Source organism: Aotus nancymaae, unplaced genomic scaffold (assembly GCF_030222135.1).
Source record: "Aotus nancymaae isolate 86718 unplaced genomic scaffold, 86718_ANA_hifiasm-v0.15.2.pri h1tg000003l, whole genome shotgun sequence".
NCBI classification, from domain to species: domain Eukaryota; kingdom Metazoa; phylum Chordata; class Mammalia; order Primates; family Aotidae; genus Aotus; species Aotus nancymaae.
The window spans coordinates 38,696,422-38,712,675 of record NW_026988414.1 but is presented as its reverse complement, the minus strand read 5'-3'; the positions used below and the strand labels follow the sequence as shown (position 1 = coordinate 38,712,675).

The window sequence follows — 16,254 nt, the reverse complement described above, 5'->3', positions numbered from 1 at the left end:
AGAGGAAAACACAAGGCAAAAGCTTCGTAACACTGGATTTGGCAGTTATTTCTTGAATATAAAATCAAAGTTATAGATTAAAAAAAGAAGAAAAAAGAAAAACTGGATTTTATGAAAATTAAAAACTTTTCTAGGCCAGGTATGGTGGCTCACACCTATAATCTCAACAATTTGGGGGGCTGAAGTGGGGAGGATGGCTTCAGCCAGGAGTTCCAGACCAGCCTGAGCAACACAGGGAGACTCCCTCTCTGCAAAAATATATTTTATGGGCATGAGGCATGCACCTCTAACTTAGCTACCTGACAGGCAGAGGCAGGAGGATCCATAAGCCCAGGAGTTGTAGGTTGCAATGAGCTGTGATCAAACACCGTACACAGGCCTGGGTGACAGAGCAAGACTCAAAAGAAAAATCTGCATCAAAACACAGTATTAGCCAAGCATGACAGTTCATGCCTGAATCCCACTGGGATACCAAGGCAGGTGGATTACGTGAGCTATGGAGTTCAAGATCAGCCTGGGCAAATGGCGAAACCTCATCTCTACAAAAAATACAAATATTAGTCAGGTATAGTGGTACACGCCTGTAGTCTCATCTACTTGGAAGGCTGAAGTTGGAGGACTGCTTCAGCCCAGGAGATTGAAGCTGCAGTGAGTTGAGATTGCACCACTGTACTCTAGTCTGTGTGACAGAGTAAGACCATCTCTCGAAAACAAAAGCAGAAACAAAACACCACAGTATCAAAAGAGTAAAAAGACAACCCATAGAATGGAAGAAAATATTTAAAAATTATATATCTGATCACAGAGTAACATCTGGAATATACAAAAAACTCCTAAAACTCGACAACAAAATATTCAATTCAAAATCGGCAATAGCCAGGCCCAATGGCTCACGCCTGTAATCCCAACACTCTGGGAGGCCAAGGCAGGTGGATCACCTGAGATTAGGAGTTCAGGACCAACATGGCCAACATGGTGAAATCCTGTCTCTACTAAAAATACAAAAAGTTGGCACATGCCTATAGTCCCAGTTACTCAGGAAGCTGAGGCAGGAGAATCGCTTGAACCCAGGGGGCGAAGGCTGCAGTTCCAAAATCGTGCCACTGTCCTCCAGCCTGGGTAACAGAGCAAGATTTAAATAAAATAAAATTAAAAAAAAAAAAAAAGGCCGGGCATGGTGGCTCATGCCTGTAATCCAAGCACTTTGGAGGCCAAGGCAGGCAGATCGCCTGAGGTCAGGAGTTCAAGACCAGCCTGACCAACATGGTGAAACCCCATCTTTAAAAAAAAAAAAAAAAAAAAAAAAAGCAATAGACTTGAATAGGCATTTCTCCTAAGAAGATATACAAATGACCAATAAACATATTAAAATACACTCAGTATTCCTGATCATTAGGAAAATGCAAATCAAAACCACAATAAAACAGAATCCCATATTCATTCGGATGACTGCTACCAAAATAAAAATAAAAACACAGAAAATAACAGGTGTTGACACTCCCGGGTTCAAGCAATTCTTTGCCTCAGTCTCCTGAGTAGCTGGGATTACAGGTGTCTGCCACCAAGCCCAGCTAATTTTTTGTATTTTTAGTAGAGACGGGGTTTCACAATCTTGGCCAGGCTGGTCTTTAATTCCTGACCTTGTGATCCACCAGCCCTGGCTTCCCAAAGTGCTGAGATTACAGGCGTGAGCCACCATGCGTGGCCAATAAATCTTTTTTAAAATTTTTTTTAAGAAGGCAAAACACAGAGCTGTTACTGTGACTTACAAGAATGTAAGAAATTCAGCTAATTAGCTCTAAGAAGAAAACTTTCAGTCTAAAGCTTTTGGCAAGAATACAGGCCAAAATTAAACAAACTACAAAACAAGGAAACTATTCTCAGGACTTAAAAACCTTGAACTGAAAAAAAAAATGCAGTATATTCATACAACATTGTATTATATTGCTACAAAAAGGAATGAAGTACTGATACATGCTACAACATGAACGTTTAAGTTAATCCCTTCAGAGTAAAGGTGAGGAGGAACCCAAAACATTAAGAGAAAGAAGAGTCATAAAAGACCACATATTATACAATTCCATTTACAGGAAATGTCCAGAACAGAAAAATCTGCTTGAGCGCTACAAAAATAGAAAGGTGATTATTGGTTGCTTAGGGTTGAGGTGGAAGGAGGAAAGAACTGGCAAAATGATAGTTAAAGGGTACGGTATACCTCTGAGGTGAGGAAAATGTTCTAAAATTGATTGTGGTAATGATTGCACAACTTGGTGAGTATACTAAAAACCATTCAATTGTACACTAAATTGACAGAATATTTGGTATGTAAATTTTATAAAGAGTATTTTCTTTTATAGGCCAGGAGTAATGGCTCATGCCTATAATCCCAGCACTTTGGGAGGCTGAGGTGGGTAGATTACTTGAGGTCACAAATTCAAGACCAGCCTTGTCAACATGGCAAAACCTTGTCTCTACTAAAAACACATATATATAGGCCAGGCACGGTGGCTCATGCCTGTAGTCCCAGCACTCTGGGAGGCCGAGGTGGGCGGATCACCTAAGGTCAGGAGTTCGAGACCACTCTCACCAACATGGAGAAACACCGTATCTACTAAAAATACAAAAAATAAGCCAGGCAGGTGCCTGTAATCCCAGTTACTCAGGAGGCTGAGGCAGGAGAATCGCTTGAATCCAGGAGGCTGAGGCTGCGGTGAGCCAAGATTGCACCATTACACCCCAGCCTGGGCAACAAGAGCAAAACTGTCTCAAAAAAAACCTATATATATATAAAAATTAGCCAGGCATGGTGGCACATGCCTGTAACGCCAGCTATTCAGAAGGCTGAGACAGGAGAATAGTTTGAACCTGGGATGCAGAGGTTGCGGTGAGCAGAGATGATGCCATTGTACTCCAGCCTGGGTAACAAAGCCAGACTTGTCTCACAAAGGAAAAAAAAAATTAATTAAAAAATCTAACCCACTTTCCCCATAAATTCTAGCAAGATAACAGAATTACTGTTTCCTACTCACTTGGCAGTAATGCTACTAGTAATATTGATTTTTGTGTATATCCCATTTCCCTGCATTGTTATCTGGAATAAACAGATTAATCTAGCAGCTCAGAACAAAGATTCAGAGTCTTTTAATCACAAAAACCAAGTCGAATATTTCCAAAGATTATCAAAGCAAATAAACCATGTTATGGTAAGTGCTATACCTTTCCGCCTCAAGCACTCTATACTACATCTCTGTTGAATGACTGCTTAAGGTTTTGTTTTTATTTTTTGAGACAGAGTTTTGCTCTATCACCCAGGCTGGAGTGCAGTGGTACAATCTTGACTCACCACAACCTCCGCCTCCCAGGTTCAAATGACTCTCATGTCTCGGCCTCCCGGGTAGCTGGGATTACCGGTATGCGTCACCACACCTGGATAATTTTTGTATTTTTAGTAGACAGGGTTTCACCATGTTGTACAGGCTGGTCTTGAACTCCTGACCTCCAGTGATTCACCCATCTCAGCCTCCCAAAGTATTGGGATTATAGGTGTGAGCCACAGTGCCCAGCTTCAAGTTTTGACTAATATTTACATCTTCTATGCTGAAAATCCAAATGGAAAAGATGGCTCATTATTCTTTTTTTTTTCTTTTTCTGAAATGGGATTTCACCATGTTGGCCAGGCTTCCAGTGATCAGTTCACCTCAGCCTTCAAAAGTGCTGGGATTGTAGTGTAAGCCACCATGCCAGGCCGAGTTGCTCATTATTCTAAAACCAAAATTCAAAGAACAACCAACCATCCCCACCCCTACTGGGGCAGATCTTAACTGCAGACATCCCTCCTTTTCAAAGGCGTATAACCTGAAGGGAAGTAAATGTAGAAAGCGGCCTAATCTAAATAGACAGAAAGCAATCCCTTCCCTCATCCCCAAAAGACAGCAAGAAGTCTTTAAAAGCTAGCTGTGCCAGAAACTGTGTAAACATGAATTTATCACTGGCCACCATGAACTTTAAAGTCCTCACTAAAATTAGTCAGGCATGGTGGTGCACACCTGCAATACCAGTTACTCAGGAGGCTGAGATGGGAGGATTGCTTAAGCCCAGAAGTTCAAGGCTACAGTGATCTGTGGTTGTGCCACTACACTCCAGCCTGGGTAACAGTTTGTCATATCAACAAAGCTCCTGACAGGGCAGGGTAGCTCACATCAATAATGTCAGCACTTAGGGAGTCCAAGGTGGAAAGACTGCTTGAGCTCAGGAGTTTGAGGCCAGCCTGAGCAACATAGCAAGACCCTGTCTCAAATATAAATAAATAATAAAAAAAATTCCTGATTTCTCAGGACTAGTTCAATAATATAGATGGTACTACTTCCATGTCCAGGGACCTGTTCAGGCCACACACAGCCATCCCTCTATGTCCCTGGGCCAGGTTACATTCCCAGAGAATTTGGAATAACCCCTCCCCAACCCCAAAGAACACTAAATGAATCAAATGAAAATGGCAAAATATCCCTGGATTTCAGTGAGGAACAAAGCTTGTTCATAGCAGTACCTTCAACAACATAATAGGTATGTAAATATCAATTGCCACATTAAAGAATGACATGTAACCCCAACTTCATAAATATGGAGTCTTTCATGGATTAAATTCTCATACACAGAGGCACAATAATGGCACTATATGATTACACGAAATAACCTATCTATTCAGTAACTGATTTGAGAATCGGCATTTTGTTAAATGCTATGTGAAACCAGCACTCAGAGCAAGACTCCTTCTCAAAAGAAAAAAGAAAAAAAGAAAAGAGAAGGTATTACAGAGAATTCGAAATTTAAAAGTAAACTGGGTCTGGTGGCTCAAGTCTATAATCCCAGCACCTTGGCAGGTCAAGGTGGGAGGATTGCTTGAGCCCCCATAGTTTGAGATCACCCTGGGCAACACAGCAAGAGCCCCTTCTGTACCTTAAAAACAATTTAAGTAGAATGTTAAAACATAGTAGGTGCTCAAAATTACTTTGCACTTGTACTATATAGACTGTATTCATGTAATAATTAGTTTTAAAAGTAGAGGAACTATTCTGAATTACTAAATACAAAACAGTAAGGTAAAGCAGTAAGAAAAGTTAGGCAGTGGGTCAGGCGCGGTGGCTCGTGCCTATAATCCCAGCACTTTGGGAGGCCAAGGCAGGTGGATCACAAGGTCAAGAGATCAAGACCATCCTGGTCAACAAGGTGAAATCCCGTCTCTACTAAAAAATACAAAAATTAGCTGGGCATGGTGGCGCATGCCTGTAGTCCCAGCTACTCGGGAGGCTGAGGCAGGAGAATTGCTTGAACCCAGGAGGCGGAGGTTGTGGTGAGCTCAGATCGCGCCATTGCACTCCAGCCTGGGTAACAAGAGCGAAACCCCGTCTCAAATTAAAAAAAAAAAAAAAGAAAAGAAAAGAAAAGAAAAGTTAGGCAGTAAACTATCGTTGCCCTTTTTGCATTATTTTTCTTCAATCCAGAAGGAAACCAACCCCTTAACCTTAAGTGTAATTCATTACTAGTCAGGTACAGTGGCTCGTGCCTGTAATCCCTCTAATTTAGCAGGCCAAGGGAGGACTGCTTGGAACCAGGAGTTCAAGACCAGTCTGAGCAGCACAGGGAGATCTGTCTCTACAAACATGTTTTTAAAAATTAGCTGGGCATGGTGCTGTGTACCTGCAGTCCTCTCTACTCAGGAGGCTAAGGCAGGAGGATTGCTTGGGCATAGGAGTTGGAGGTTGCAGTGAGCTATGATCATGCCACTATACTTGAGGCTGGGCAATAGAGCGAGACCTTGTCTCTAAAAAAATAAATAATGGTTCACTACCTTACCTGACTCAATCTCACCAGAAGAAAAGACCAAAATATTACATATAAGCTGATGAATCATGTGCCAATACACAAGATAAAGAAATATACCAGGCCGGACACGGTGGCTCATGCCTGTAATCCCAGCACTTTGGGAGGCCAAGGCAGACAGATCACGAGGTAAGGAGTTTGAGACCATCCTGACCAACATGGTGAAACCCCATCTCTACTAAAAACACAAAAATTAGCTGAGTTTGGTGGTGCACACCTGTACTCCCAGCTGTTCAGGAGGCTGAGACAGGAGAATCGCTTGAACCTAGGAGGTGAAGGTTGCAGTGAGTGGAGATCGTGCCACTGCACTCCAGCCAGGGCAACAGAGCAAGACTTCATCTTAAAAAAAAAAAAAAAAAAAAAAAAACATACCAAAGGAGTAACTTAAAGACACATTTGACAATTTAACAAGACAGGTTTGAACTGTGCAGGTCCAATCATATGTACACTTTTTTCAACCAAATGAAAACTGAAAATACTGTTGGCAAGATGTGAAGCCCACAGAAGACTGATTTTTCCTATGCACGGGTGTTATAGAGCTGACTTTGGGACTTGAATATGCAAGAATTTGGGTAAATGTTGGGGTCCTAGAAACAGTCCCCTATGTATGACTGTAATTTCTTTCACATATTTACATAACATAAAAATGAAAGTGGCCAGGCACAGTGGCTCACACCTGTAATCCCTGTACTTTGGGACGCTGAGGCAGGTGGATCACCTGAGGTCGGGTGTTCGAGACCAGCCTGGCCAACATGGTGAAAGCCCATCTCTACCAAAATACAAAAAACTATATAACTCTATCAAGACAGTTGCAGTGGGCAAAAAATAAATAAATAAATAAATACAAAAAAACTAGCCTGGTTGGTGGCACATGCCTGTAGTCCCAGCTACTCGGGAGGCTGAGGCAAGGAATCGCTTAAACCCAGGAGGCGGAGGCTGCAGTGAGCTGAGACCATGTCACTGTACTCTAGCCCGGTGACAGTGCGAGACTCTATCTCAAATTCAAATAAATAAATAAATGTATGTACGTACATATGTATGTATGTGTAACTGGTGAAATCCTCATCTCTACTAAAAACACAAAAATTATACAGGTGTGGTGGCACATGCCTGTAGTCCCAGCTACTCAGGAGGCCAAGGCAGGCAATCGCTTAAACCCAGGAGGCGGAGGTTGCAGTAATCCAAGACTGTGTCACTGTACTCCAGCCTGGTGACAATTTTGAGACTCCATCGTTCATAAGTAAATAAATAAATGTGTAACTGGTGAAATCCTCTCACTACTAAAAATACAAAAAGTCACTGCCGGGCACAGTGGCACAAGCCTGTAGTCCCATCTACTCCGGAGGCTGAGGCAGGAGAATCGTTTAAACCCAGGAGGCAGAGGTTGCAGTGAGCCAAGATCACCCAGCCTGGACAACAGAGCAAGACTCTGTCTTTAAAAAAAAAAAAAAAAGGCGGGGTGGTGCGTATCATGGAATCAAATCTTAAAGCAAAGCTGGCAAACATACTTACCTGACATTCTAATAATTCCGCTTTAACCCAAATCCTGAGTGTCATTTCTAATAAATAAACACATTCAGCTACAGCAAAGAAAAAAAGATGGATCTATGTCATAAAGTCCGTAAGTATATTATCTTTTTCTGCATAAAGCACATTCAAAACAAAGTTAAATGAAATAGCAGGCTGGATGCTGTGGCTCATGCCTGTAATCCCAGCACTTTGGGAAGCCGAGGTGGGTGGGCTGTTTGAGCTCAAGAGTTCAAGACCAGCCTGAGCAACATTGCAAACCCCTGTCTCTACAAAAAATTTAAAAATTAGCTGGGCATAGTGGCATGTGCCTGTAGTTCCAGCTATGAGGGATGCTGAGATGGGAAGATGGCTCGAGCCCAGAAGGTGGAGACTGCACTGAGCAAAGATCATGCCACTGCATACCAGCCTGGGTGACGGAGTAAGACCCTATCTCAAAAATAAATAAATAAAAATACAGTAAATAAAAATGGTGAGCCACACTAAATTTTACATTACTTTTGAACTCCTAAATTATGTCAAGACCAAAAAAATAATATAGGCATATTTACTTCAGGAAATATATATATACACACAGAAATACAAATAAATAAAAGATGGGCACTCATTTTTTTTTAAACAGACAGGATTTTGCTATGTTGTCCAAGCTGATCTTGAACTCCTGAGCTCAAGTGATCCTCTCACCTCAGCCCTCCAAAGTGCTAGGATTACAAGCATAAGCCAGTGTACGTGTACTTGGCCTGAAATTATTTTTTAAATACACTGATGTAGAACTGCTTCTGCTTTAGTTCCTGAGTTCGAGACTAGCCTGGGCAACACAGTGAGACTCCTGCCACAAGAGAAAAGAGAGAGAAGAGAAGGAAGAAGGAAGGCGGAAGGCGGAAGGCGGAAGGGGGAGGAGGGAAGGGAAGAGAAAAATACACTGACGTACGCTACAAAAAACACTGTCAGAATCGCCGGGCACAGTGGCTCACCCCTGTAATCCCAGCACTTTGGGAGGCCAAATCAGGCGGATCACCTGAGGTCGCGAGTTCAAGATCAGCCTGGCCAACATGGAGAAACCTCATTTCTACTACTAAAAATACAAAATTAGTCAGGCATGGTGGTGCTTGCCTATAATCTCAGCTACTCAGGAGGCTAGGCAGGAGAATCACTTGAACCTAGGAGGCGGAGATTTTGGTGAGCTGAGATCCTGCCATTGCACTCCAGCCTGGGCAACAAGAGCAAAACTCCATCTCAAAAAAATAAAAAATAAAAACAAATAAATAAATAAAATACTGTCAGAATCATAGCAATATTCACATTATCTCTATGAAATGGAAAATTTCTCTCTGCTTATCTCTTTCCTCTCTTCAGGATATAGGTGAGAAGAAAACAATTGTTAAGATATAAGACAATTTTGTTCCTTCCCCTGTGATCATAACATACCTGGCAGATCCCAATACAGGCCCCACTCCTTGCAGTTATTTTTACAACTCTGAGGCTAAGCTTCAGAAAAGTCTTTTTTAAAAAACTCAGCAGAACTGCCAGCAGCCAGCAGCCCCTCTTTCACCCAAGTTGTCAAAGGGCCTCCTGGCAAACATACTTACCCGACATTCTAATAATGCTGCTTTAACCCAAATCCTTTACAAAAATCCTCAATTACACTCCACTACAAAAAACCTTATGAAAGACATACTCTATAGGAATTATTTTCCAAGTGGTTTCTGCTTGAATGTAAGCTCTGCTCCACACAATTTACTATCCAGTAAGGCCAACTGATAAGTTATGAACAAAAACCAAAACAAATAAAAAATAAACAGGTAGGTAGTTTGCCTACATAGCTGCTTTTAAATAAAGCAAACATAATAGATTTTCGTAGGAAAATTAAGTGACCATTTTGTCACACAGATAGTTCAAATGAACTATTTTTGATTATTTGCCTTCTGTTCCTATTCACTGGTATATACACTGATGAGAAAATTATATGAACGGCCACCATATGGTCCCAAAAAGAACACAAAGAAGTCAAATAAAACACCACATCCACTGCAGAATTTATCTAGCCTATTTGTGATTAAGAAAAACTATGGTGATTTTACATGATCTGTTAACTTTTATTGATTTTGGGTTTATTAGCCTAAATAGAACCAAGGTAAACATATCAACTTTTTCTCACAGTAATAACAGTATGCATCCCAGCAGATATTCAATCTCCAACTCACTGATTATTCCCTATAATGTGTTTTCATAACAATAAATCTGTTCGACTTATGACATGGGTCAGCTTGTAATCCTTAAATGTGTCTCTAAACAACCAATCCAAATACACACTGTGACTAGATTCCTACTGTCAAAGGGCAAAATTAAAGGATTCAACAGTGTAGTCCGCAGTGGAATTTCAGTCATGAAGATTCAGCTATTTCTCTAAGATGCCCATTAATGCCAGGAGAAGCATCTGAAGGATCACATACCCTTGGAAAGAAAACCCTCTCCCTGGTAAGAGGAGAAGCTGGGTTAGTATGTATTCCTAAAACCTTAAGAACAGAAGAATATCAGAGCACTGATATTTTAACCAGAACAGGGTAGTAAGGACTAATCACACACATAAGATTGGTCTCACACTGCGACCGCCCTCTCCAGTGAGGCACAGTAAAATTTAATGGTCAATAGAGTCATTTTATTCTTTCTTTTTGTTATCCTCTGTTTTCTTTTTCTTAAGGTGTGTACTTCATGGTTTAAGACCTAATAAATTAGTAGGAGTGTACATGCCAACACTCTTCATTGCCATCTTTCTATCTTTGACAATGGCAAATTTGAAACTTTATAGAAACCTGATCCTAAATGTAAAAAATACTAAGCAGTTTCAGCTCATGGAATGCAGAATTATACTTGGTTTTTACCAATTTACTATGTGGCATATGACAAGAACTTTACCTAGAATAATACTGAATCCTTGGGATTTTTTTTATTATTATTATTTGAGACACAGTCTCACTTTGTCACCCAGGCTGGAGTGCAGTGGTGCATTCTCAGTTCACTACAGCCTCCACGTCCTGTGATTCTTGTGCCTCAGCCTCCCAAGTAGCTGGAACCACAGACACAGATCACCATGTCCAGCTAATTTTTTGTATTTTTAGTAGAGACAGGGTTTTACCATGTTAGCCAGGCTGGTCTCAGACTACTGACATAAAGTGATCTGCCTGCCTTTGCTTCCCAAAGTGATTACAGGTGTGAGCCACCGCACCTGGCCCAAATCTCTGGGATTTTGGCCTCAGCATTCAGGAAGTATCATTTAAGAAATTTGCAGGGTGATATCCATCTGACAATGGACTAATATTCAGACTATACAAGGAACCGAAACAGCTCAAGAGCCAAAAATTAAATAATCCCATTAAAAAGTGGGAAAACAGCTTGGGGACAGTAGCTCATACCTGTAATCCCTGAGCTTTGGGAGGCTGAGGTAGAAGGACAGCTTGAGGACAGGAGTTCAAGACCAACCTGGGCAACACTCCAAGACTCCAACTCGAAAAGAATATTTTTTTCTTTAAATTAGCCAGGCATGTGGGCCCCAGCTGCCCAAAAGGCTGAGTTGAAAGAATCACTTGAGCCCAGGAGTTCAAGGTTACAGTAAGTTATGATTATGCCACTGTACTCCAGCCTGGGGAACAGAGTGAGAGATTGTCTCTTAAGAGGGGAAAAAAAAAAAAAAAAAAAAGGTAGACAAAACATCTAAAAAGACAATATACATATGGCCAAAAGATATACAAAAAAATGTTCATCACTAAACATCAATAAAATGCAAATGGACTGGGCGTGGTAGCTCAAGCCTGTAAATCCCAGCACTTTGGGAGGCCGAGGCGGGGGGATCACGAGGTCAAGAGATTGAGACCATCCTGGTCAACATGGTGAAACCCCGTCTCTACTAAAAATACAAAAAATTAGCTGGGCATGGTGGCGTGTGCCTGTAATCCCAGCTACTCAGGAGGCTGAGGCAGGAGAATTGCCTGAACCCAGGAGGCGGAGGTTGCGGTGAGCCGAGATCGCGCCACTGCATTCCAGCCTGGATAACAAGAGCAAAACCCCGTCTCAAAAGAAAAAAAAAAAGCAAATGAAAACCACAATGAGATATCATCTATATCATCTTATGCCAGTTAGAACAGCTATTATCAAAAAGACAAAAAATAGCCTGTAACCCAACTGCTGAGGTGGCTGAGGCAGGAAGACTGCCTGAACCCAGGAGTTCAAGACTACAGTGGGCTATGATCACGGCACTCCATCTAAATAATTAACGAAATCAATTAAACAGATGCAGGAAAAAGGGAACTTTCATACACTATTGGTAGGAATATAAACTGGTATAGCCATTTTCAAAAACAGTATGGAGATTTATCAAAAACAAAAAATTAAATTGCCATATGATCCAGCAATCCCATTACTGGCTATTTATACAAAGAAAAGGAAATCAGTATGCCAATGAGATACATACACCCCCATGGTTACTGAAGCACTATTCACAATATTCACAAATACAGGGAATCAACCTAAGTGTTCATCAACAGATGAATGGATTTTAAAAAGTGATATATTTGCACTTTGGAATACTATTCAGCCATAAAAAAAGAAGGAAATCATGTCCTTTGGAGCAGCATGAATGGACCTAGAAGACATCGTGTTAAATAAACCAGACACAGAAGACAAGTATCACAGTTACTCACTCATGTAAGAGCTAATAAAGTTGTCTCATGCAGGTAGACAGTGGAATGATAGTTACCAGAGGCAGAGAAGGTGATGGGTACAGAGGGTAGGGAATGAAAAGAGATTGGTGGTAGGTTAAAACACAGTTAGAGAGAAGGAATACATTCTAGGCCGGGCTCGGTGGCTCATGCCTGCAATCCTACCACTCTGGGAGGCCGAAGCAGGAGGATCACTTGAGGCCAAGAGTTCGAGACCAGCCTGGCCAACATGGTGAAACCCCATCTCTACCAAAAATATAAAAATTAGCTGGGCATGGTGGCATGCGCCTGTAGCCCCACCTAGTGGGAGGATTGTTTGAGCCCAGGAGGTGGAGGTTGCAGTGAGCCGAGATGGTGCCACTGTACTCCAGCCTGGGCAACAGAGTGAGACCTTGTCTCAAAAAAAAAGGAGTAAGTTCTAATGTTCAACAGTAGAGTAAGGTGACCACTTAACAATTACATATTATACATTTCAAAATGATAAATGCTAATGGTGATGGATATCCTAAATACCCCAATTTAATAATTATATATTCTATGCATGTAACGAAGTACCACATGTACCCCAAAAAAGTGTTTAAATATTATGTATCAGTAAAAAGCTAAAAATTAAAAAAATTTAAAAAGAGAAATTGCCATCGCCACCCCCAACCTGCCCCTCTAGCAAAAAGACTACAAGTCGCTGAAGACTCAAGTGATCGTAGCCTCTTTTTTTTTTTTTAGCAATAAAGTATTTTTAAATTAAGGTTTAAAAAACCCCATTGCACTGCATTCCAAATGTAATACAATTATAATTTGTCAATGCTTTTGGTTAGAGCTTTAAGTTTTAAATTATTCGGCTGGGCGTAGTGGCTCACGCCTGTAATCCAAGTACTTTGGAGGCCAAGGCGGGCGGATCACCTGAGGTTGGGAGTTCAAGATCAGCCTGACCAACATGGTGAAACCCCATCTTTTTAGAAAAAAAAAAAAAAAATTTAATTATTCATAAAAAGGGCTTTCTCAGCTCATCCAAAAACAACCCTTTGGTTTCTTCAAAACTACATAATCCAAAATAGTTCATTTACAGGATCAATAAACAAATGATCAGATTTTAGATGACCTACCATTCTTTCAGAGCACACTGCCAACCCTAGTAAGAGTCCAGCAAAGCAACTGCCCGTTTGTTCCCCTAGAATGAAAGTATTTTCTTCTCTCTTACTCTAGCTTACCTCTACCTCGGGCTCGCTTGCCCCGATCTGAAGGTTTGTTCACTTGATTGGAATCAATTCCATTTTCTTCACTTCTAACTAAGAGAAAAAGAGCAGAAAAATAAATTTCCATTTTGAAACCTCTTGTACATAACCTTACCAAGCAACTATTAAATGGAAAGAAGGAATACCAAACAGGCTACAATTTAAACAACAGGTTCAGAAATAGGAAAAACAGAAACAAAAGTGACTTAAAAACTGAATGAGGTCAGGCACAGTGACTTACACTTGTAATTCTGGTACTTGTAATTTCCAGCTGAGAGGGCCGATCTCTTGAGCCCAAGAGCTTGAGACCAGACTGGGTACCATACAAAAAAACTACAAAAATTGGCCAGGCACAGTAGCTCACGCCTGTAATCCCAGAACTTTGGGTGGCTGAGGCAGGCACATCACTTAAGGCCAGGAGTTCAAGACCAGCCTGGCTAACACAAAGAAACCCCATCTCTATCAAAAAACAAAATTTAGTTGGGCATAGTGGCACACATCTATAGTCCCAGCTACTTGGGAGGCTGAGGCAGAAGAATTGCTTGGACCCAAGAGGTGGAGGATGCAGTGAGCCGAGATCTCCTCACTGCACTCCAGCCTGGGCAAGTGAGCAAGACTCTGTCTTAGAAAAAATACAAAATATAAAAATTAGCCAGGCATCATCATGATGGCGTGAGCTTAGTAGTCCCAGCTACTCAGGAGGCTGAGGTAAGAGGATCACCTGAGCCCAGGAAGGTCAAGGCTGCAGTGAGCTGTGATCACACCACTGCACTTCAGCCTGGCTGACAGCGTAAGACCTTGTCTCAAAAAAAAATTTTTTTTTTGAGACGGAGTTTCGCTCTTCTTACCCAGGCTGGAGTGCAATGGCGCGATCTCAGCTCACTGCAACCTCCGCCTCTTGAGTTCAAGCAATTCTCCTGCCTCAGCCTCCCTAGTAGCTGGGACTACAGGCATGTGCCACCGTGCACAGCTAATTTTTGTATTTTTAGTAGAGACGGGGTTTCACCATGTTGACCAGGATGGTCTCGATCTCTTGACCTCGTGATCCACCCGCCTTGGCCTCCCAAAGTGCTGGGATTATAGGCATGAGTCACCGCGCCCGGCCAAAAAATTTTTTTAAATAATGAAATCACATCTTCCTTAATTCACATGAAAATTCATGAAAGATACTAAAATAACATACTGATTTTTCTTTCTTCTTGGTGGACTTGCCCTCTCCTAAAGCTTTTGCTTCAAAAAAACTACCACCATTATGCAACTACGTAATATATCACAGAATTTACTCATTAGTTAGGTCCAAAGCCTGGAAAGGCACAGAATAGCAAAATAGCTAGCAAGGAAACACTGAGTTCCTAGAAAAACTAAAGTTGGGTTTTTCTAGGATACTAACCAGAAGATGCCAACACGCAGTCTTTTCTTTTTCTCATCCCTATATTGGCATTAATTGCTCTATGCAATACAGAAATTTTATGAAAGATATTGGCATGGCTTGCTCCCGTCACCTCTTTCAGAGGTTGACTCACATGAATTCCAGTGAGGCTTTCCTTGGCAATCCACTTAAATTGGCCAGACTTCTTCCCACAATTTGCATCTCTCTTTGTTTTTCCCTATGGCATAATTTCTACATAACACCATTAAAATATTAATATAAAATATTTTCTCTTTATTGTTATGTCCCATTTGACCTTCACTGAAAGATAAGTTTTAGAAGGGCAAAGGTTTTATCGATTTTATTCATTGCTGTATGCCTATAAAAGTATCCACCACATAGTAGATACTCAATAAATATCAGTGGTATATATGAGATAGCAAGAGATATGTTAAATATTTACATTTTATTCTTTCATAACTTAACTACATTAACACATTGCCAGAGCAGGCAGGGCTGTTTTGCATGAACAGTGACAAAACCTAGAAAACCTAGGGCTAATGGAAATGAGACCTGCCTATAAGAAATCTTGCCTATTCAGCAACTTTCCTCTTACTCTAACCCTTGTCTATACCATGAGTATCCATAAATGGAAGAAAAAAACAGCTTCACCTATCTGTAAGTAAATGACCCCTGACCCCTTCCTCACCACACACACACCATTCTAAAATTAGCGGACAAGTTTGACTCTTAACAGCAGGCAGTCATAAGACACACTACACAACCACCTGCCTACAGCCCAGGTCAATGCTAACATGAAACCACATGAGAGGCTCTATGAAAATACTCAGGTGCCACTCATTTCTAGTGTTAACTATCAGAACAAATTCTGCATTGAGGAAACGAATTCATAGGCATGCTATGGACTAATCTTTCAGTTGTTCAGAATATATAAAAACTCCTAAGAAAAAAACAGAAACCTGGGCGCAGTGGCTCACACCTGTAATCCCAACACATTGGGAGGCTGAGGCAGGACGGTCACTTGAGGAGAGAGAAGAGAAGAGAAAAAACTGAGTGGAATGTCTGTACTTACATTCTCTGCCACGATTGCCACCTCTTCCTTTCCGGTTGTTGTTTCCACGTCCACGAATTGATTCTTTCTCGCTTTTCTTCTCTCTATTCTCTTTGTTTTCTGAATTTTCTTTTGCAAAATTCTTCTTCTTCCCCCCTACAGTCTCCCATGAAGTCTATCAGAGAGAAGAGCTGTTACTCAGTTATCATTCAAAGGATGTATAATAATTATCAAGGGCACATGCACGTATCTTTCAAACCCACAGCTTGCAGCTCACCTGCTTATCATTTAAATTCTTTTCCATATAGTTCTACTTTCTTCATAACAAAGATTACCTGACAAAATACTGTATGTTTTCCCAAGATAGAGCCCTTTCCTATGCAAATTTAGGAATACAGTAAATGTCATTTCCCCAAGCTCCTATTCTACACCAACTCACTTATCTATTAGGCCTTAAAT

The 16,254-nt window shown here is 41.1% G+C and overlaps 1 protein-coding gene across 4 annotated transcripts in view; it reads right to left on the bottom strand.

The window, feature by feature from the left end:
• Window positions 1-16,254, bottom strand: part of UBAP2 (ubiquitin associated protein 2) — a 164,280-nt gene that overhangs the window by 63,148 nt on the left and 84,878 nt on the right. For all 4 annotated transcript variants that reach the window (XM_064380566.1, XM_021671541.2, XM_064380571.1 and 1 more), the window contains 2 exons: window positions 15,817-15,970; window positions 13,331-13,408 (listed from right to left, as the gene is read on the bottom strand). In XM_064380566.1, coding sequence (XP_064236636.1) covers window positions 13,331-13,408; window positions 15,817-15,970 — 232 coding nt within the window. The remainder of the gene's footprint in view (window positions 1-13,330; window positions 13,409-15,816; window positions 15,971-16,254) is intronic.